The 23,680-nt window shown below is 45.1% G+C and overlaps 1 protein-coding gene across 1 annotated transcript in view; it reads right to left on the bottom strand.

Moving 5' to 3' along the window:
- CAHbeta (carbonic anhydrase beta) overlaps positions 1-23,019 on the bottom strand; it is an 85,330-nt gene extending 62,311 nt beyond the window's left edge. Inside the window, exons 1-2 of the mRNA XM_067125275.1 lie at positions 22,659-23,019; positions 5,509-5,593 (exon numbers count right to left, since the gene is read on the bottom strand). Of these exons, the coding sequence (XP_066981376.1) occupies positions 5,509-5,593; positions 22,659-22,757 (184 nt within the window). The 5' untranslated portion in view covers positions 22,758-23,019. The remainder of the gene's footprint in view (positions 1-5,508; positions 5,594-22,658) is intronic.
- Positions 23,020-23,680: the final 661 nt, after the last annotated feature.

Below are 23,680 nucleotides of genomic sequence, written 5' to 3'. Positions count from 1 at the left end.
AGCCCTTCTGAATTCCTTCTTAAGTCCTTTGTCCTGTCCAGGTAGAGTGCCTTAGAGTCCTTAACTGGAATATGACTTTCTCTCTCCTCCCCTGTAATGTCCGTTAGATTTGGAATCTCGAACGTTCTGTGTCAGGGTTGTGATGAGTATTCATTTTTTGCAAGGAATCCTAGTTGCAGTGAGCAGATTGCCTTGTCTTGTCTAAAGTCCATATTCTGCTGAGAGCATGTATCTCACTAACTCTTTTCGCTGTGGCTAAACTGAACAAGAAAAGAGTTGTCAAGATGAGGTCTTCTTAAAAAATGTTCTCTGTAAGGGATCGAGCTTACTCCCCATGAGGAACCTCAGGACCACGTCTAGGTTCCATGCTGGTGAGTTCTGTACTCTCTCCTTAGCAGTTTCGAAGAATCTGAGTAGGTCCTGGAGATTCTTATTGTTTTATAGGTTTAAGTTTTTATGTCTAAAAAACTGCTGCCATCATGCTCCTATAACCCTTAATGGTAGAGGTAGGAAAAAATTAAGCTTCCTCTTACGGTGTAGAAAGAAGTCCACAATTTGAGTTACAGAGGTACTGGAAGAGGACACATGGTTGCTCTTGTACCATCCTCTAAATATCTCCCACTTGGATTTGTATACCCTCATGGTGGATGACCTCCTTACTCTTTCTATAGCACCAACCGCCTCTTTCGAAAAAACCTGTAGCTCTTGTAAGTTTTTTGATAGTCTGAAGGCAGTTACTTGTAATGCTTAGGGGTTTTGGTGATATCTTTCCAAGTGAGGTTGTTTGAGTAGACCTACTCTCTGAGGTAGGCTCCTCGGGATGTCCACTATCCATTCCAGAACCTCTGTGAAACAATCTTTTGTCGGCCAGTAAAGGGCCACAATGGTCAATCTGGTACCCTCGTGTGAAACAAATTTTTTGCAGTACCCTGTGTATTATCTTGAAAGAGGGAAATGCATACACGTCCAAGTTGGACCAGTCCACCAGGAAAGCGTCTATGTGTATAGCCCCGGGATCTGGGTGGGAGAGCAGTAAGTTTCCAGCCTCTTCGTTTGCGCTGTGGCGAAGAGATCTATGCAAGGACGTCCCCAAAGTCACCACATGCTACTGCACACGTCCTGATGTAGCGTCCATTCTGTTGAGAGGACTTGATTTCCTGCTCAGAATGTTCGCCCTCACATTTTTTCTCCCCTTGGATAAAGCGGGTTACTAGTTTGACATTCTTCTCTTTTGCCCAGAGAAGAGGTTCTCTTGTTGTCTCGTATAGAGACCTGGAGTGAGTGCCCCTTTATTTGCTGATGTAGGCCAACGCTGCCGTGTTGTCGGTGTTGACCTGCACCTCTCTGTTCTCCACTGTGTTCGAACTCCCTGAGAGCTAGAAGGATTGCAGTTAGTTCCTTCTAATTGATGTTTAACTTCTCCTGCTCTCTGGTCCAGGAGCCCGAGACTTGTTATTTCCCTAGTGTTGCTCCCCATACTGAGTCCGACGTGTCGGATAACAACACTAGGTCTGGGTTCCTCTAATATAGAGAAGGGACCTCCTGGAGCTTGACGGGGTCGTTCCACCACTGTAAATACGGCCTTATTGGTTCCGAAATGGGGATGCACTTGGTCTCCAGTTCTATTTCCTTGTCCCAGTTCTGATTTAGATGAAACTGTAACGGGCATAGAATTAACCTCCCTAAGGAGACAACCGTTCCAGCGAGGAAAGGGTCCCCAGCAGACTCATCCATTCCTTCACCGAGCATGTCTGTCTATAAAGTCCTGAAATTTTCTTAAGGCTTGTCCCGTCCTTGCAATAGACGGAAAATCCCGAAAATCCTGACTCTGAATCTTCATCCTAAGGTATAGAAACTTTTGAAATGGGATCAGCTGAGATTTCTATCTGTTTATCAGTAGACCTAATTCCTTCTATACCTAAATCGTGGTCTGAAGATCCTCCAGGCAGAGTTGGGAAGGAGCTCTGAGGAACCAGTGTTCTAAGTACAAGGAGATTCTGATGTTTCTCGAGTGAAGAAAACCTGCTACATTGGCAATCATCCTTGTGAAAATCTTTGTTAGATGCTTGATGCCAGTGCATCTTGCGCCCTGAGCTACCTCCACGTCTTGGCTTCCAATATCTTGAAGCCTGACGTCCTGACGTCCAATGCCTTGACGCTTGACGTCTTGGGTTCATTGACGCTTGTCGTCATGATGTTTCACTCCTAGATGCTTGACGCCACTGCATCCAGCGTCTAGAGTTTCATTCACTATGTTCAGCGTCTTAAACTTCTGGACGTCTAGAAGCTTTAGTTGGACGTCTATTATCCTTCTTCTCTTTGCCTGGTTGTCACGCTTGTACCAGGGAAGACAAAGTCTGCTGCATATTTTATATTAAAGCTATATGTGGGGCTTCCTGCTGTTGGGGACAGGTTGGGAAGCCTCAGCTACGGCAATTATTTCCTCCTCATCGTCAATAATGGATCGTGGAGAGGGTTCAGCAGACGAGTACCAATCCTAAGGAGGAAGAGGAGGATGTACGAAAGGCAGCACAGAGTCCGCCACGCTCTTGCAGCCTGGTATCCTGACTGAACAGGACTGTCTACGTTTGTTCTTAGTAGGAAAGCTACCCTTGGGGCTGGAAGGGAAGAGCTCCGGGCTGCTCCAGTGGCTACAACCTGGAGTCTATGAAGTTTTATCATGACGTCCCTCAATATTGGGTAACTTGCTCTTGAGAGATCTCGACTCCAGAGCCAGACGTCATCCTTGTCTGTTAAGGCTGAAACAAAGAGACCGAAACTGGAAAACCTTTCCGTGGACGAACTTCAGAAAATTCTTGGAGTTCGGGTGCATGGGGATGTAAAAAATACGCATCCTGGAAGGTCCAGTGAGGCCATCCAGTCATGCTGTCCGACCGCTGCTAGAACCGATTTTGTCGTTTCAATAGCGACCTTTGTTTATTGCACAGAAAAGTTGAGTGCAATCACGTCTAACACCGGTCTCTAACCCCCAAGCATTTGGGGATCAGGAATAACCGAATGTAGAATCATGGGGAATTCGGATCTTGAACTCTCTGTCTGGTCTCCTTTTGCAACATCATAGACACTTGTTGCTATAAAGCCTTGCCTTTGTTCTGTTGTTGCATTTGGCAGAAAAGTCTAATTGTCTTGTTAGTATAGGGGCCTCCTCAGGCTGGACAGTCTGGCTCCTACCTCAGTCTGCAGGAAAAAGGCAGGTTCTCTTTCTTCCCAGTGTAGAGCCTCTTTTCGTTGCCATTCATCTACCCGCCCTAGAGGAACCTCTATCGGAGGGTCGACCATTTGAAAAAGGGCTGAGATACCTGAAACACAGGAGCCTCAGCCTTACTCTTTTTAGCGATGAAAGTCGTTGGTAGGACTTTTCTTGCTGTTTTTAGATATTAAATCTTACGTGGTTTTCTGGGCCAAGGATGAAAAGTCCTCTTTACCAAATCTTGAGAGAAGAGGTGAGAGGAAAAAGGGTATAAATCAGTTCTGATTTTGATTGGACGTGACCCCATTAGCCAGGAAAAGCAAAGCAAAGATGGGTTCTTTTCTTCAGGATTCCCGCTGAGAAAGATGCAGTAGATTCGTTGGAACTATATCAGAGTCCTTTATCCATACACGACATCAGAAATATGAGTTATTCGGTGTCAGTCGTGTTGAATAATTCCATCTTCCTTCCTGGGAAGGGGCAGGTATTTCGAGGCCGAACGATTCTCTAGTTTGATACTAAAAGCTAGACCTTGAGCTAGTTTGGTTGGAGGAAAACAAAGGCTGTCTTTCATTGTTTCTCCTTCGAAAGTATCCATTCTTCGTAAATGCTGCCCTCTTAGACGCCTTCACAAGAGTAAATTCTGAAGGTGGGAATGAGGAGCAGTCAGGTTAAATTTCTCTGGAAAAATTTCCGAAAATCGTTTCATAAGTCTTTTCAAGTCTGATGAAAGCTGATGGCCTTTTATATTGTCTTCGTCGGAAATCTCTACAATAGGATTCACAGGAGAATGCAAGATATTATCATTCTCTTTTCCGATTTTCCGAAGACGGAAGTAGAGGCGTCTTTCAAAATATCATCTTGACGCCTGGCTGGCGTCCAGTCTCTTGACGCCTGGCGTGTTGGCATCCATTTTCTTGAAGCTTAATGTCTTGGCGTCCAGCTTAATGCGCCTGACATCCTGGTGTCTAACTTCGACACTTGACGTCCTGGAGTCCAGCTTTACGCCCGACGTCCTGGCGTCCAGCTCCTCGACGCCCGAAGTCCTGGCGTCCAGCCTCTTGACGCTTGATGTCCTGGCGTCCAGTTTCTCGACGCCTGACGTCCTGGCGTCCAGCTTTGAAGCCCGGCGTCCTGGCGTCCAGCTCCAGCGTCTCCTCGACGCCGATGCCCTGGCAGTTTCCGGCGCTTCGCCTGTGCCCTGGCGTCCTGACTCGACCCTGCCCTGGAGAGCTTGCGCCCAGACTCCCGGAGTCCAACTTTAACATTCGTTGTCCCGCCAAACCTAGAGGTTACTTGAGAACTGGCCGCCTGTGCGACATCGGTCAAAAGTTTCCTCCGGTTGACGTACAGCAACTGGTGGACGAAAAAACACTTTAACCTCGCCTTTCCTATGGCGAGGGTGAGCGTCCTGGGAAGCGTCAACAGGTACGCTCGAGGGGACGACCGCTCGGTAACTAAAGCCTCTCGCCTCCCTTCGTCTTTCGACATTCCTTCTCACAGGGGTTGGTGAGCTTGGAAGAGGTCCAGGACTAGGAGCACAACAGGACCGAGCGGTCGCACCCTCCACTGCACTTGCACTAACAACATATTAACACTTTTATTTTTTAGATCTCTTATTGTCGATCACATATTATCCCTGTCTTCTGAGAGGGATTTTACCTGTTGGGGCAGGGTCTGAATGGCAGCCAACAAAAACATGAAGTGTTGGGTCCTTACCTGTTTCAGTAGGGGTTCAGAGACTACCACTACGGAGAAGGATCAATAGGATAGTTAGCAAGGGGAAAAGAATTAACTATTCCCCGGTTATATCAAGAAGAGTGAGATACAGTACTCTTGGCTCTTCTGAGCCGGTCTTCCATTCCCGTTCTTCAGACATACTGAGTGGGGATCCAAGGAGACTTTAGCAAGCCGCTTGCATCCCCACACACATTTTCACACTCGATGAAGATAGATATGTTATAAGAAAATCCAAAAGCGAACAAGCGAAAGCCAAGCCAAAGTGTACTTCACCAAAATAAGTTGCGAAAAAACACAGGCTACGAGCGAAATTCCATCGATGTTACCGACACAGCGGCAGGGAAGATCTGAGGAATAGTTGGAATGGTTCCAGGTACCTGGGTAGAGGGCGCACAGGTGGTTCACCTGACTACCGATCGGCGATTGCCGCGAGTTTTTGAAATTCTGCCGTGACGTCAGGGACTTAAGCTATATATATAACTACCAGGGAAGTTAGATGTTTAAAAAAATAATTTAGCATTTCTTCACAAACTTTAGATCTTTATCATACCACTAACCAATGAACATGTCACCAACATTTGTCTGAGTGAATCTTGTGGGTAACATACGGCTGTCCATACAACTGAAAAATACCGCCTTTGGCTGAAAGGTAAGAAGAAAAAAGATGAATTCATTACAAAAATGCTAATTCAGTACAATACGACAGAGCAAAAGACCAAAAATGTCAACAAATAATTAAGATAAAATATGAAGACCACTTTACAGCATGTTAAATATTAAATGATAGCACTGTACAGTACTTCAGTACTATATATGAAAGCTATTGTTATCTCATAATGGAAATGATTTAATGTGATTACATTATTCATCTGGTTTAAAATACAAAAGTGAGGAACATCTGAAGCACTGCAAATTTAGGAAAAATCTCTCAAGACATTATTAACAAGATGGGTGATGCATCTGGAGTGTCTCATAAGAAAGGGGGGTCTATTGATCAGGCATCTTCCTTGTTAGTGTGAGAAAGGTCTTTTGATAATCTACATTTGTTAAAAACTTGAAAAGCAATAAATTTCAAATGCTTCACAATCCACTAATACCAATAGTGAAAATACAGAATTCTTCCTTTACTCCTCATCACCAAAAACGTAAAATATTGCAATACACTCCCTGAACACCTGAATTAGCCCTGGTTACCACCAGCCCGAACTATATAATGATCTTTGACCCACTAATTGGGTAATTAACTTTCAGCGTTACCAACGCTTACAGGAAATCTTGTCAAGATGAGTTACCTTGAACACCGTAAATGAAATGCTGCTGCAAGTCCCAGCCACAGGATCAGGTTCCCAATTGCTTTTGTTCGCCTTGCTGCATGGATGTTTCCTGCTTCAGGTGAACTTTTGGTTATTGCCCGACCCCCGTATACTGACTTTATTGATATTGGATAACGACTTGGACTGGTTTTCGCCTTTTTCTCCTGGACTGTTCTGTCACCTAGCATTGGATTTTTCTCTCCTGTTTGGACTATGGCTCGTTTTGGACTCGCGATGGATAGATTGGATAAAAAGATGCCCCCCTTGGATAGTGCAACTGCTTCAACCTCAGCTACAACTACTGCAACCAACACCGCAACTGCTGGAGACGCTGCCACTCACCAATCGTCCACAGCTTGCAAATGGGGGATGAGTACCCTCAAACACGATAGACATTCAGTTTGTACAGCTTGTGGGAAGGTGCAATGTAGCTTAACTTTAAGATGTGATGAATGTAGGCCATGGTCAAAAGATCAGATGGAGGATTATGTTAAGCATAGAAAATCTCTAGCTTCCAAGAGCAAACACAGGGAACCAGCTGTAGAAACTCAGAGTTTAGATAAAGAAGTTATAGAATTGGAGTTATTCGGAAGTTGGAAGATAAATTATTGGCTAGCATGACAAATTTATTTTCTAGTTTTATGACTAAGTTATCAGAATTCAAAGAACAAAATATAGGTAATAGGAAAACAGAAACTAACCATTCTTTTTCAGCTCCTGCCTGTTCCAGAACCAGCCCTAATGGGTGCCAGGGGTCATGGAGAAGGAAACCTCGAAGGTAGGATCTGCAGGCCCCTGCACGGAGAAAAAGGCCATTCAGCAGATGTCCCCTTTCTTTGGATAGTGTAAGTCCAGAGGTAAATCTAGAGATAGGATTGACACTTAGGCTAAATAGGGATAGTGAGGTAGCAGAGTGTAGGAGAGAAATTAAAGGTGCAGTCTTTTTCGGGGACAGGTGTAATTAAGGCTCCGGGATCTCTGTTAGATCCAGCAGCGGTTCTTTTTTACACTGTCTCCTTGCAACAAAATGTTGCTAAATTAGTTGAATAATCAAAGAGGATGTCGATTTAGTAGTAAGTTTGCCAGGTTCGGGAAGGTCAGAGGATTTCCCTTCCTCTTCGAGTTCCTTTTCCTTCTGGGGATAAATTTTCATTGGTTGGTGATGGTTCACTTGATAGGACATTGAATGTAGCAGAATATAATGCTAATTTACTGGGTCTTTCCAAAGGGTATAGGTCATTGGTCAGTGTTTTAATATAGGGTATTCGAATATCCATGATCATGTAATGAAGAATTTCCAGGAATTCACAAATGATGTATTGCAAGATTATCAAGGAGGACCGGAATCTGTATGTTTTCTTTCTCTAAAATCTATGGCTTCTTCTGTAACCTCAGATTTCTCCCTATCCTCTACAGCTTCCAAACCTTCTTCTGCTACTCTTTCTCAACCTTCCCTCTCTAGCCACCTTTCGAGGAACATTCCGGGTGCTTTAGTAGCTCATCCAGCATCTATGCCATTATGGGTTTGTCTTCAGTTAGGAGGAAATGACTAATAAAGTACCACTGCAGCCTTCTGATCTAGTTGCTGCAGCAGTTGGCAGTGCACCTGCTGCAGCATTTAATTCTGTGGTTCCGATAGTTTCCGCAATTCCCCTGGTAATAGGATGCCTGGTGTTTCGTCTTCTCCTGTTTCTTTGGGTTCGGTACCTCGTAATCTTCCCTTCGAAACCCTTTCAAGTTCGGGGCCAGTTGGATCGTTCTCTACCTGCCCAACATCACTGACAGGAGCTCCGGTAGTACCTCCGAGTGTGGCATATTCCTTTCTTCTTCCTTCAGTTCCTCCTTTTTCAACTTTTTTGACAGGTTCCTCTGTCCCTCCGGCTAAGGTGGTCTATGTAGGTTTGGGTTTGATTTTGGGTAATCAGGGACCCTTTCCCTCTTCTTCTTTAAGTAGAGGGCCTTCTGTTCCGGATCCCCAGTCTCGTTCGACCCTGCTGCATCCGAGTTTGCGTGGTGCGGGAGTTGCGGTCTTTCTGCTCTCAGGAGTGGATTCGTTGTCCGCCCAGGTGTGACCGACCCAGGTGTTGCATCATCATCTTTGGAGGGTGCGGGTTAAGGAAATAAAACTATTTCGGTGACTCCCAATTTTATGTTTGTCTTTTGATTCATCAGGGGTCGTATTGAGCACCCAGGAGTCTTCATGTTCCGGATCATCAGGTTCAACGAAAAAAGGGGTCAGCCTGTCTCATTTCCGATTTCAGCTCAGTCGGACCAATTCGACAGAGACTGTTCCTGTGAAGAAGAGGATCAGATACCAGAGGCTAGTTTTCCTTCGGCCAATGAGTCTGAATACAGACTGATGTTGGACTTTATCCACTCGCTGTATGCAACAGTCCAAGGCTCCGGAGGAGCCAAAAAGCATAACCAAGCGATGTTCGAGTCGCTTATGCATTAAAGCGGGTATTAACACAGTCACCAAAGAATCTAGTCTGGTTTGGCAGGGTCGATGCAGGCTTTGAGAGACATTGACAATAGGTTGGCAGTAGTGATAGGATCGGGTAAGCAGGATTCACCCTTGCTTCCTATTCGGAAGGGCTTTTACAGGGTGGCGGGTAACCCTTCTGTGGGTGTTAGGGTGCAGCTGAACAAGTAGGTAGAGGCTCTCCTATCTCGGGTTCCATCATTGAACCGTCTTGTATCTATCTCAGCCAGGGAAGCCAGTACAGAAGTATCTTAGAAGACACTTTCCGCAATCAGTCGGAGGCGTTATCACATACTATGGGGATGTTATCCGGTCTGATGGGGTCCCTCAAACAGGGACGGTTATTCTCCGTCTGACCCAACACTTTTCAGCAACCTCATCACGTCGGTTTCCATGGGGCTTGCACACCAGGCAAACGTTTCTGCAGGATGTACTACATTCTTAGGGAAGAAAAGGAGAGACTTCTATCTGAACCACCTGCCTCCTCATTTTCCTGACATCCATAAGAGGGCACTGTTGAGGGCTCCATTGGCACTCAGCAGCAGTTTGTTCAGAGAAGAAGACGTGTCGGCAATGGTCAACTTTGTGTCGTCTACTTCTGCAATGGAGTCGCAGCACACAGTGCCAGATCCCCGAAGGGGGCTACAATGTCTTCTGAAAAACAGCGCTCTCGCTCTAAGTCAATTCAGGAATTCTCCAAGAGAGTGCTGTCGATTTGCTTCCAAGCTTTCTAGTTCTGCCTTGGATCCAAAACCTTCCAATCGTAAGAAGGATTTTCAAAAATAGGAGACACTCCCTTCATTTGCACCCATAGGAGGTTGCCTTGCACCGTTCTGGGACATCTGGAAGGATTGAGGTGCGGAGAGTTGGGTAGTGGAGGTCTTAAGGAGGGGTTACAGAGTCCCTTTTCACTCTCATCCTCCGCTATCCAAGTCACCAGTGCATCTTCCCAGTTACTCCCCTTCTTCCATCAGGGAGTTAGCTTTGGCGGCAGAGATCCGAGCCCTTTTAGAGAAAGGAGCCTTAGAGCCAGCTCCCCCTTCTCTGGGGTTCTACAGCCGGATCTTTGTGGCCCACAAAGCAGGAGGATCTTGGAGACCTATCACAGACCTCTCGGGTCTCAACAAGTTTGTAACCTCGACGAAGTTTCATATGGAAACTTTCCAGTCGGTGCTGCGGTCGGTCCGGAGGGAAGATTGGGTGATTTCAGTGGACCTCAAGGACGCTTATCTCCAGGTTCCAATTCATCAGGAATCTCGGAAGTTCCTTTGTTTCTTGGGTCCAACTGGAACATTCCAGTTCAAAGTCCTCTGCTTCAGTCTAACCACAGCACATCAGATATTCATGAAGGTGATGTCTCCTGTTTCAGACATCATGCATCGTTGGGAGCTTCGAATGAGAAGATACCTTCGACGACTGGCTTGGTTTCCACGGAAGATGGAGGATCTGCAGGCAAGGGATTTTCTTTTGAACCTATGCCAGAAGTTAGGCATAAGAGTCAATTTCGAAAAGAGTTATCTATTTCCAACATAAGTAAAGACGTACCTGGGAATGACAATTCAGACGCGTCTTTTGAGGGCTTTCCCGACAGAAGAGCGGGTTCTAGCAACTTTAAGCCAGCTAGAAACTTTCATGTCAAACAAAGTGCAACCTGTGAGCTAATGGAAAAGCCTGCTGGGCCGGATGGCCTCCCTATCCCTTCTTGTTCCAGGGTCTCATCTCCGGATGCATTCTCTGCAAGTGTGTCTCAGGAACTGCTGGGACTTTCAGGAAGAGAACGCGTCAATAATCTGGGACAATTCTTGCCTGAAGGATCTTCGGTGGTGGTCAGAAGAACATCATTTGACCACCAACGTAAGGTTGAACTCCCCCTTCCAGACGTACATCTGTACACAGATGCCTCAGATCAGGGTTGGGGTGCAACCCTGGAGAAATCTCAGGCCCAGGGCCTTTGGAGGGATCTGGATCGGGAGGAGTCCATAAATTACAGGGAATTAAGAGCTGTCGAGGAGGCTCTGAGTTGCTCTGCAGAACAGGTAAGCAACAAGACCGTACTGTTGTTCTGCGACAACGTTACAGCAGTATCATATCTCAAAAAGGAGGGGGGAACAAGATCACAGGTGTTGAACGAGGTAGCACAGAGAGTTCTCAGTTGGTGCGAAGAACACACAGTTTCACTCATTCCCCAATTCGTGTTGGGAAAACTCAACGTCTTGGTGGATGCTCTGAGTCGGTCTCAGGAAGTTCTCGGAGGGGAATGGACATTAGTGCAAGACGAGGTGCAACTGCTGCTCAAGAGATGGCCAGCGACAGTGGATCTATTCGCCATCAGGATGAACCATCGCCTTCCAGTTTACTTCTCCCCTGTAGCAGATCCCATGTCCTGCATTTCCTCCCTTCGGGATGATACAGGAAGTACTAGCAACACTCAGGATCTGCAAGAACACTCAAATGACCCTGATCTGCCCATTCTGGCCCCAGAGACCTTGGTTTCCGGACCTCCTGGACCTGTTGACAGAAGTTCCAGTATTCCTCCCAGAGAGGAGAGATTTACACAAACACCCGCACTTCCACTACTTCCACTGGAACCTCCGCGTGCTGAAGCTAGCGGCATGGAGACTGTCCAGCGAGTGGCCTGTCATGCGGGACTCTCTAAAGCAGTGTCTAGACAACTGTCTTTCTGCCTAAGGAATTCAACCAGGAAATTATACCAGGCCAGGTGGGCAATGTATTGTGGATGGTGCCGGAAACAAGGACATTGTATTTCACACCCGACAGTTGTGAAAGCAGCAGACTTCTTGCTATTTTTTGGAGAGACCAGAGACTTTCTTACTCTACAGTTGCTGGGTACAGGTCACTGCTGAGCAGTACATTCCGCTTTCATCTCCTGGAACTCTCATCCAGCAAGATTCTCCATGATCTGTTAAGATCTTTTAAAATAGAGCGCCCAATTCTTCCGCTTCGGGCCCCCTCGTGGGATTTAGTGGTGGTATTGAATTTCCTATGATCAGCAGCTTTCGAACCTTTAGTCTATGCCCCTAAAGCAATTAACTAAGAAAGTTCTTTTTCTAATTGTGCTGGCTATGGCCAAGAGAATCACAGAAATTTGGGCAGTATCCAGGACAGTCTCCTTTTGGGGAAAGATATTTTTCTTTCTTACTTACAGGAATTCGTGGCAAAGTCCGAATCGGAAATTAATCCTTTGCCAAGGGCATTCAAAGTCACATCCTTAGAGGACTTTGTAGGAGGTAACGCTTCCGAGATGCTATTATGCCCAGTTAGGGCTTTAAAAGTCTATCTGTCTCGGACGAGAAACTTTTGCCTCGCCCAAGAACATTATTCGTCTCTCCTAAATGCCCTTCGCGTTCAATCTCCAAGAACGCAATCAGTTTCTTTCTTCAGAAGGTTATTCAACAAGCGTCAGAAGGCTCTTCATTAACTTTGGAACCTTCAACTTCATTTGCGCATCCGAGGGCGCACAGTATCAGAGGAATGGCAACATCTTCAGCCTTCCTTAGGAATTATTCGGTGTCGGCGATTTTAGAAGCAATGTCGGTCTTTACGACCTTTTACCTCAGGGACATCCAATTTTTGTCGGAGAAGTGTCCTTTCGTGGCGGCCAACACGATCTTGTAAATGCAGGATAAGGTTGGGGGGTGGGGGGGCCAGTTAGGTATTCAAGATAGGCTAGGAATTTGGAATTCTAAATTGATCAGAATCCATAGGGGAAGCACTAGGCAGGACATTAGCACAATGAAACTAGGCTGAGCCAGACTGATAGGATCTTTCTCCAAAACCCGCCCCCCCGCTTCTGCACAGGTGTTGGCTGCATCATACGGCGAAGAACCCGAAGAGACTGCACATTCAACTTCTCCTCCATACATGAGAGGCTACAATAGCCACATGGGAGGTTCATCATACCCCTCCATACATGAGAGTGCTTTGATTAGCCACATGGGAGATTCATCGCCCCCTCCATACATGATAGTGCTTTGATTAGCCACATGGGAGGTCGTCGTTCTCCGCCACACATGGGAGGCTGTGATTAGCCGCATGGTAGGTTGATTTTGCTACCCTCTATCCATGAGGAGGTTTGAATACCACATGAGAGGTAGCTCGACTCAGACAGTACTGAGACTTGAGACTGGCGTCGAGGGTACTCTCTCTACAGGCATCCTCTCCTGCCGAGTGGATAACCAGGTGAGGATACATGCATATAGGCAAAGTAGGTGTATAATGAGTTACCTGCCTTCCCATGTGGCAGGTTGGGCTGATATTAGATTGATCCCACCTCCTTAAAATTTGTTAATCAGACTAATTCAGGTGTTCAGGGAGTGTATTACAATATGAAGTTTTCATAATAAAACTAATATTGTGATACTTTCCTGAACATCTGAATAATTCCCACCCTCCTCCCAACTTCAATTTGATTAGTGAATTACGCAATTGGGGAACCCAGCCACGCGCAGCTGGGACTTGCAGCAGCGCTGCCAACGGTGCTTCAGGTAACTCATCTTGACAAGGTTTCCTGTAAGCGTTGGTAATGCTGACAGTCAATTACCCAATTAGTGGTTAAAAGCTTTGGGGATATAGTTCGGGCTGGTGGGTAACCAGGGCTGATTCAGGTGTTCAGGTAAGTATTACAATATTAGTTTTATTATGAAAACTCCATTTTTTTTTTCTATGTCTTGCCAAGACTTAAGTTATCATATTTTTATTGATTACCTTTGCAACTATACTCATATGTGTTCCTGTTATCTCTAAGCTTGAACATGTGGTTAGATATCAATAAAATTTATTGCAATACAAACATTTGGTGTAATCACAAGGATCCTTTACCTGTTGAGATTTCACAGTATTGTACAAAACTGAAAGGTAGACAGAAGAGTAACTTTATCCAAGAGGGGGGAAGATATGTCTGTTACACCCTTATAAAGGTTAATTTTAACAAAGCATATCTTTATATTATAGGATGAGAGATTTCACTGTTAATAACAGGATGGCATGCTGTTGCAAGTGGAACTATAAATCTGACCTTTTAACATGATCGCACTGGTGTACCATATGTTGACATCAATGGACACTATACATAGCTAAGTTTCAGAAGTCCCTTAGTCTGTTGCAAAAAGCAAAGGTTGTCTTAGCATTACAATGAACATAGCTACTAAATGTATAGGTACAGTATCGATTCTACCCTGCAATAAGGTCTGGAATAAACAAGATACTTGCTTATGACCTGATAGGAATCCAACACTACTATTCCTTTCTATGAATTACAATGATTAAACATATTTTAAGATTACTGATGAGTTTTTATTTCCAAATGAAATATTTCACCAAACCTACTTTTACCTAAATTATGGACTGTTATATCCCCAAGGCTACTTATTTACATCAACATTAGTCAATGTAAAAGCTTACTCTCAATATTGGAGTAACTATTACCTTGAAAAAATGATATTTTAATGATAAAATAAAGTTTGTTCATACTTACCTGGCAGATATATATATAGCTGTATTCTCCGAAGTCCGACAGAATTTCAAAAACTCACGGCACACGCAGTGGGGCCAGGTGGTTAGTACCCATTCCCGCCGCTGGGAGGCGGGTATAAGGAACCATTCCCATTTTCTATTCAGATTTTCTAGTGCCACTGTCTCCTGAGGGGAGGTGGGTGGGCACTATGATTATATATATCTGCCAGGTAAGTATGAACAAACTTTATTTTATCATTAAAATATCATTTTGTTCATGAGACTTACCTGTCAGATATATATATAGCTGAATCCCACCATTGGAGGTGGGAAGAGACAGAATAGGATTTAGGAAACAAATATATGTAGGCGATTGACGCCTTGGTTCCTTACCTGTTAGCATAGCTGACTTCGTGATACTGTCACCCAAGCCTGCTTCTGCTTTACTAGAGTCTCCAGCAAGGTAGTGACCTATATAGCTGGTGAGTTCTAGATGATCTGTCCACGGGGGCGTGACCACAATGGGACTAGATCATAAGACCATACTGTGAGGGCAAAAGGAGCAACGACCAACCACCTGACTGAGCCTATCTAAGTTATTAAACTTAGTATAAGCTAAAGACTGGGACGTCCACCTCGGTGGCCAACCCAACAACCATAAAACACAAAATCAAGATTAAAAAATACTAACCTAACCTCTAAAGGATAGGATGAGTATCGCTCTCTGCCCCCAACATTGTGCGGGAAACGTATGGTCCTAGCGAATAGCAGTCTTCATATGTCGTCTTCACATCCAGCAAGAAATGTGAAGCGAACACGAATTCGCTTCACCAGAAGGTGGTACCCAGAAGATCATTAAGGGACATGTTCTTCTGGAAAGCCACCGAGGTCGCAATGGCTCTCACTAAGTGAGCCTTGACTTTCAGGAGTCTCATGTCGCTGTCTTGGCAGGTAGAATGAGCCTCCTTGATCGTGCTTCTTAAAAAGAATGTCAGAGCATTCTTGGACATCGGCAAGTCCGGCCTTTTGACAGAACACCACAGATTGTCCGACAGGCCTCGACTTCCTTTCGTCCTGTCTAAGTAGAATTTGAGAGCCCTGACAGGGCACAGGACTCTCTCTTATTCTTGCCCAAGAATTTCTGCCATACCCAAGGGGTAGAAGGATTCTCGTTCTTGGCGAGAAACATAGGGCCAAGGGAGCATATGGCATTATGCCCTCTAAAGTCTGTGTGCTTGCTGATGGCTTGAACTTCACTAACTCTCTTCGCTGTCGCCAGAGCAGTTAGGAAAATAGCCTTCCTTGTCACATTCTTGAGCGATGCCAAATGAAGAGGCTCGAATGTATCCGACATCAAAAAATTCAGGACGACATCCAGGTTCCAGGAAGGCGTCCTCGGCTGAGGTACCTTAGCAGTCTCAAAGGACCTCAAGAGATCATGAAGATCCTTGTTGTCGGCTAAATCTAGACCTCTATGTCTGAAGACTGCCGACAGCATACTTCTATATCCTTTAATTGTCGAGACTGCCAGCTTTTCCTACTCCCTAAGATGAAGCAGGAAGTCTGTTATCTACGGCACAGAGGTCGTGGTTGAGGAAATCCCCTTGCTTCTGCACCATTTCCTGAAATTGGCCCACTTTGATTGGTATACCACATTGGAGGAGGGTCTCCTGGCGCTGGCGATAGCCCTTGCCACTTCTCTTGAAAAAACCCTCGCTCTCGCCAACTTCGTGATAGTCTGAATGCAGTCAGACTCAGAGCGGGGAGGTTTTTGTGGTACCTATCGAAGTGGGGCTGCCTGAGCAGATCGACTCTCAGGGAAGCGTTCTTGGGAAGTCCACCAGGAAGGCCATGACCTCTGTGAACCATTCTGCCGCTGGCCAAAGGGGCGATCAACGTCATCCTCGTCCCTTCCGACTCTGCGAACTTCCTGATGACCTCCCCCAGAATCTTGAAGGGAGGAAAGGCGTAGAGATCCATTCCCTTCCAATCCCAGAGGAGGGCATCTACTGCTACTGCTCCTGGATCTAGCAGTAACGGGGAGAGCAGTATAGAGGAAGCCTCTTAGTCCTGGACGTCGCGAAGAGATCCACCCAGGGACGTCTCCATAACCTCCACAGCTCCTGACACACCTCCTGAAAGGGTCCAATCGTGTCGGAAGAAGCAGGATCGCTGCCGACTGAGAAGAACAGGAACGGACATTCTCCCTGTTTCTTGCCACAAACCTCGTGAGGATCGTGGTCCCCTGAAACATGGGCCCAAAGCAGGATTTCCTTCACTAGGACAAACATGGGACCAGGACACGAGTTCCTCCAGTTTCTTGAGGTATGCCAGGGCTAGTGGGTGTTGTCCCCATCCCTCCTTTACCTGAAATCACTCGGCCTGAAACCCCTTCTGGCTCTCGGGAAGAATTGCAGGGCCAGCAGAATCGCCCTAACTCTTTGAGATTGATGTGCCAGGACACCTGTTCCCCTCTCCAGGTGCCTGACACTTCCTCCCCCGCTAGTGTTGCTCCCCATCCCCTAAGCATTGCTGCTGTCGTTCCTGGGACGGAAAAGCTTGAAAAGCCACTGAATCCATCTGAATCCCCAGATACACGATGGACTGCGTCGGGATCAGATGGGACTTTTCTACGTTTACTAGAAGTCCTAGAGACTTCGTCAACTCCAAAGTCGATTTCAGGTCCTCCAGGCACTTTGACTGCGAAGAGGCTCGAATGAGCCAATCGTCCAGGTAAAGCGAGATTCGTATGCCCGCTAAGAGAAGCCATCTCGCCACATTCTTCATGATGATCGTGAAGATCATAGGGGCTGTGCTTAGCCCGAAGCAAAGAGCTCTGAAATGGAACACCCGTCCCCCGAGTACAAACCTCAGGTACTTCCTTGACTGGGGATGTATGGGGACGTGAAAGTAGGCGTCCTGAAGGTCCAGAGAGACCATCCATCTGGTGAACTCCTCCTTCACCACTTGAACTTCTCCTTCACAAAAGCGGTTCAGTCTGCTGACATCTAGGACTGGTCTCCATCCTCCCGAATGCTTCGGAACTAGGAACAGTAGGTAGAAGAATCCTGGGGAGTCCAGCTCCAGGACTTGCTCCACAGCTCTTTTCTCGAGCATTTGCACTAATAGCTCAAAAAGGGGCTGTTGCTTCTCTTGATGGTAGGAGGGCGACAGATCCCTGGGCGACGTGCACAGAGGTGGCGTGTCGAGAAAGGGGATCTTGTACCCTCTCTCGATAATTTGGAGGGACCAGGTGTCCGCCCCTCTTGCTCTCCAGGCTCCTGCACACGAAAGAAGCCTGGCTCCTACAGGCATCTGGAGGCGCTGCAAGTCACTTCTTGCCCCTAGGTTTAGGCGGGGCTCCGCCTCTGGAAAGACCTCTTCCTTGGGGAGACGATCTCAAGGAAGAAGCTCCTCCACGAAAGGGCTTCTGCTTCCTGGAGGTCTGACCTGACGACGACAACAAAGGGACTGCCGGGCGTCTTGACAAGTGGGCCAAGAGGTCTTGAGTGGCCTTCTCCTTCAAGCTGGCGGCGAGATCCTTGATCAAGGACTGGGGGAAGAGATGGCTCGACAACGGGGCGAACAGCAATTCTGCCCTCTGCGACGGAGAAACTGACTTAGCTGAAAAGTTACAGTACAAGGCCCTCTTCTTCAAGAGGCCCTTACAAAAGTGGGAAGCCAGTTCCTCCGAGCCATCCCTGATGGCCTTGTCCATGCAGTTCAAGACGCTGGACAGCTCCCCCAGGCTGATCGAGTCTGGGACTTTTAATCTTGACATCTAGAGCCCCCAAACACCAGTCCAGGAAATTAAAGACCTCCATGGTTCGAAACAGTCCCTTCAAATGGTGATCCGTCTCCGACAAAGTCCACGACACTTTGGCTGCAGACAGGAGGGACCTTCTAGAGGCGTCGACAAGCTAGCGAAGTCTCCTGGGAAGAAGAAGGAACACTTGAGCCGGCGTCCTCTCCGGTCTCAGTACCACAAACCTGCCTTGCCACTCAGCTTGGACGGAGGCAGGGCAAAAGAAGTCTTGCCTTGGGTCTTCCTTTCCTCCATCCAGGTGTTAACCTTCTTGAAGGCCTTCTTCGTCGCCAGAGACGAAGTCATCTTAACAAACCCCGGCACTCTCCTCGTCTTGGACGAAGCTAACTGCGAAGGAGGAGAGAGAGGAGCCGAGGGTTTGAACTTGTCGCCAAACAAGTCCTTGAGAAGACCGGCTAACACCTGGTAGTCCGTAGAAGAGGAAGTAGGAGGCTGCTCAAGGTCTGCAGGCTCCGACTCACAAGAGACTTCTCCCTCTTCAGTGGGAGAAACCAGAGAGTCTCCCAAGACCTTGGGAGAACGAAGGCCTGCGAGGTCCAACACGGTGAAGGGACATGCTTCCCGCAGTCTTTGATTGCTCTGAAGCGCCACGTCGAGCAACCAAAGAGGCGTCCTGATGAGCGTCCTGTCGAGCGTCCATCCGAGCGTCCAGCGAGCGCCCTGCACGGCAGCGAGAGGAGCGCCCTGACGAGCAGCTACAGAAGCGCCCAGGATAGCTGCCTGCGGAGCGTCACGCTGCAGCCGAGCGTCACGATGACGATCCTGCGGAGAGCACGACTGGGAGATGAAGCAGGTGACGGAGAAGACGAAAGAGGCGCAGGAGAGGGGAACTTCCTGGACCTCTTGACAGGCAGCCTCGAGTCCTGCGAGCGTCGCAGAGTCCTTCGCAGCGAGAAGCCGCTGCTCTGCATTCCCCCTCTCAGCAAGGAGAGAAGACGAGGGGGGGCGCTCAAAAACTTCCTCCTCTGAAGACGTCCTGGTCCTCTTCTGTGGCGGGAAAGCGTCGAAACACTCAGAAGAAGACGAAAATACGCCTTGAGAAAGAGGACGTGAAGCGTCCTCTTCTCTGAAGCTTCTCTTAAGCGGGCGAGAGTCCTTCCGAGAGTTCCACCCCTTGCGCGGGGAGGACGCCTCGGAGGACGAGAAGCAGTCCTTCAGGATACGTGCACGCGCACGATCCTTGGCAGCCTGGGAAGCGTCAACAGGTCCTGCCGAAGGGACGCCAGATTGGTGGGAAGCCCCCGTAACCCTCTTGCAGCTTTCGACTTGCCACCTCCCTGAAGTCCTGGGAGTCCGTTATAGGGCCGATCTGACGCCCCCTCCACTGCACTAGGGGGATCACTACACTTAACTGCACTTTAAAGAGAAATCACTTTTGATTCGAGAGCACAGATGGTGTTCATAATCTCTGTCAGGGCCATACCCTCCATAGACAACCTCAGCGCTCGAAGGCAATACCACAGGGTTAGGTGATACTACGTCTACAATAGGGTTATCAGGAGAGAAAATAATACCCTGACTCTACTAGCACTCCTGGAGGAAGACCTCCTGATCCTATCACGCTCCAACTTGCATACATAGGCATCAAAGACCTTCCAACTTGCATCCGGCAAAGTCTCACACTCCTTGCAGCGATCATTTATCAAGCAAACATGCCCCCTACACCTCGTGCATACAGTGTGAGGATCTACCGAAGCCTTCGGTAGCCTCACCTTACACTCATTCACACAACATACTCTGAAGCTAGCAGAACTAGATCCAGACATCATCCAAAGAGCAATCAAAAGCAAATCCAAAAACAGTCCACAAAAGCGTATGCCAATCCACAATCCAAAGAAAAAAACCAAAAGTCAAAAAGAATACTTAAGTGGAAAATAACGAGTTTACGAAATCCAAAGACGGAGGTACTGAAAACAGATGTTGACAGTACCGGCGACAGAGAAAATCTGAATAGAAAATGGGAATGGTTCCTTATACCCGCCTCCCAGCGGCGGGAATGGGTACTAACCACCTGGCCCCACTGCATGTGCCGTGAGTTTTTGAAATTCTGTCGGACTTCGGAGAATACAGCTATATATATATCTGACAGGTAAGTCTCGTGAACAAAACTTAATATATGTAATCTACAACTTTATATGATCTCCAGAGAAATATACACAAAGCAAATCCCATTGCTTGGTCTTCTATCTGAAAACATGTCACTTGCTTGAATGGTAATTACAGTTTCTATAAAATTATTGCAGACAAAATGCTAATAAAATAAAGAAAGGGGGCTCTCTTCTGAACATATAATGCAAGAATGATAAAAATTAAACAGCAGCAAGTTGAACAGAATATCTAGTTATATATCATTATAAAAACGAAATTTTGGTCCTCACATGCCATAAATACAAACATCTTTTTCTTATGCCAATAATGGGTCGACAAAGTACTGAATAGCTCTTAAAACAGCAAAGCAGTTTTCAGAGGATAGTCAATACATCCCTTGGAACAGAGAGTTCTCATGTTACACTTTAACTATGTCTGTCCACCAAAGGACAGCATTCTCTATTCTATTTCTTCTTTGACATAACAATTACGTAGCATTTTCAGCCAATCAAAACTTCATAAGATTTTGCATCAGATTTCAGGTATATTTTCAATTTTCCCTAATATTTCCTTACTTTTCAGCATCCACTAACAGAGGCTGTCAATCCAGAGGGATATTAAGAACTACATAAGCCGAAATTTGAAAAATTTACATTAAAACTCATGTTGGGTATCCACCATCTCAGTCTTCTTAGTTGCTTTCCTAGTTTGCAACCATAAACCACACTTAATTCGCTGAAACCACAGGTGAACATCCTCAAAAATAAGGCTAACAAGTATTGTATGGCAGTATGAGGGGAGGGAGAGAGATACAGCACCCACCCAGGCAGGATGCAGTGCTGTAGTCTAGGTTATGTTTACCCTGGGTCATGTAGGACATAATCCCTTAGGCCAGGGTAGGTTGGTTGTGTTTCTATAATGATTAAAGCCATTGTTTGATCCATTTTCTACTTCTTTCCCCCTTTGTCAGTTACTGACTGAATATCTTATCATTAGTACTGGTACACATAATTTTTTTTTTGTTTCTGCCACTCAAAAACCCACAACCAAAATATAAAAGCAGGGAAAACACAAAAACGAGTGGTTAGCACCAACAACAATGATCAAAAATACATAAAAGACAACATGGGCCTGCAGAGGAATGTATAGTTTATGTATGGATAGAAATTCTTTTATAATTAACTGAAAAATTAACCACTGACTACAGCACCATTTGAACTTAACCTTAGTTTGTCATATATTAACCTAAAACTATGACTAGCTTTATTTTAATCCCCCAATAACTGGACAATAAAACCCTCTTTATCAGCATAAAATGTGTTCATGACATGTTCCTTTAGGGCATGAGAAATACACCACAGCAGAAAAGAGAAAAGGGAGTGACTGAATTTGATGAGTAGACATCATGCCAAGTACTTACCAGACAAGCATACACTTTTAGACCAGACAAGCATACACTTTCCTAGATGGTGGCCTCACCAAAGGGACAACACTAGTCTACAGACTATGATTCTACTAAAATATGAAACAGGATGGAATGGAATGATTGCAGGTGAAGTAGAATGAAGTTATGGTGGCCAAGAAACACAGATTCCCTCTTTCCATCAAAATAAAAAATATATGATAGTAAATTACCATACCTATACTTCAAATTTTTTGTTGTTGTTGCTGACTACCATCATACTGTATCTCCATAGGAAATATTGACATAACTTTTGGTCATAGTTATGGGGGATAAGAGTAGTTGAACCCCAAGATGGAAAGAATAAAATATGGTGCCCTTGATTAGGTTAAGTTAAGATCTGTACCTCCGATTATCTCAGCCCCATTTTCATACTATCATGTTAGGCTAGTCACTAATGTCAAATGACACTGGCTTACTGTTTGCATATGTGAATTATGAAGTACTGTACATTTAGGATGTCAATGCAAATTTAAGCATTAGAAGTCTAACCTATGATAATTCTCTATTAGCACCACCAGATTGCAGCATTTTCAATAGTGCAACACATTTTTATGCATTTTAAGCATGTCCTCAATTTTGTATGTTATGCTTTTTTATATTTAATTCTTACAAAATAAAAAGAAAGTTCTATTCAAAAATAAATAGACCATTTAGCTCTAAAACTACTTTAATTTCGTTCATAATTCTCCATTTTGTACCTAAATGGGTCCATAGGACCCCTCAGGCTAAGGTAGGCAAACAATGATTAATCTAGCCTACAGTGTCCTAGGCTATGTTAGCCTAGAGACTACGAAATAGCATACCTTACAAAGGAATTGAGTCTCGTACATTGATTACATAATCAACAAGCCTTCTCAGTAGGCTAAGCACTGACCAACCTCAACTAGTTTTGGTTATGTAATAGATCAAGTTTAGGCTAGAGCCTAGCTACCTAACAGGTAAGGCTGGCCTATGTTGGGGTTTCCTTCTAATTACAGGACCTGTTTCATGTTACAGGCCTCATTATATAATCACTAAGTAGCTTTACCAAAAGAAATCTGTGACTTTAAGACTGTACTTACATGGGGATCATCTCGCACTACTTCAAATTGCTTCACCATCCCGGCCCTGTAATTCTGTCTGTATTTCATAACACCAAGCAAGATCCTCGACATCCCCATGATGAATAATTTAAGTAAAGGAACTTGTGTACAGCTCACGAAGGTGGACACTCACAGAGAGCACAGGGCCTGAGTCCTGACTAGATATTGTTGCCCAAGGCCAAGGAGCCTGGGTTGGTTCGGCCTTGTGAAAATTCGTGGTTTGTTTACTGCAGACGATGATTTTGGCGTTCTTCTTCTCTCTGTTCCTGATAGTAAGGGAATTTATACAACATGAGCTGAAAAATGGACAAGGGAAAGAGAACCTGAAAGGCAAAGAACTGACGTATAAATGATTCTGACACCAATCCAGAGTGGACAAAGTCAGGTGTTTCGCTATAAATAGAATGATTATGAAATCGAAGTAAAGTGCTTAACTATCTTAACAGTCCGCATTTTTCTCACTTATTCTGCATCTTTTCGTTAGCTAATCGTAAATTCCCCATTGTTTTTACCCACAAAAAGAAGGGAAGGTCACAAGACCCGAATATTTTGCTCTAAAAATATATATGAAATTGTAAACCGAAGGTAGTGATTAAACGAGCTGACACAGTATGTAAAAAAACTTGCCCTCGTTGTATATAAGATATATATATACTATATATATATATATATATATATATATATATATATATATATATATATATATATATATATATATATATATATATATATATATATAAAGGCAATGCATTTTCATTTATTTATTCAGTTATACATACGTGAGTTATATATATATTTTATGTGATTCAGTTATATATATATATATATGCATATATATATATACTGAAAATCTACCCTATTTGGTGTTTTTATACAACCTTTATATATATATATATATATATATATATATATATATATATATATATATATATATATATATATATATATATATATATATATATATATATATATATATATATATATATATATATATATATATA

Source organism: Macrobrachium rosenbergii, chromosome 23, assembly GCF_040412425.1.
Source record: "Macrobrachium rosenbergii isolate ZJJX-2024 chromosome 23, ASM4041242v1, whole genome shotgun sequence".
In the NCBI taxonomy this organism is placed as follows: domain Eukaryota; kingdom Metazoa; phylum Arthropoda; class Malacostraca; order Decapoda; family Palaemonidae; genus Macrobrachium; species Macrobrachium rosenbergii.
The sequence above is the reverse complement of the archived record's forward strand: the minus strand, read 5'-3'. Positions and strand labels throughout refer to the sequence as shown.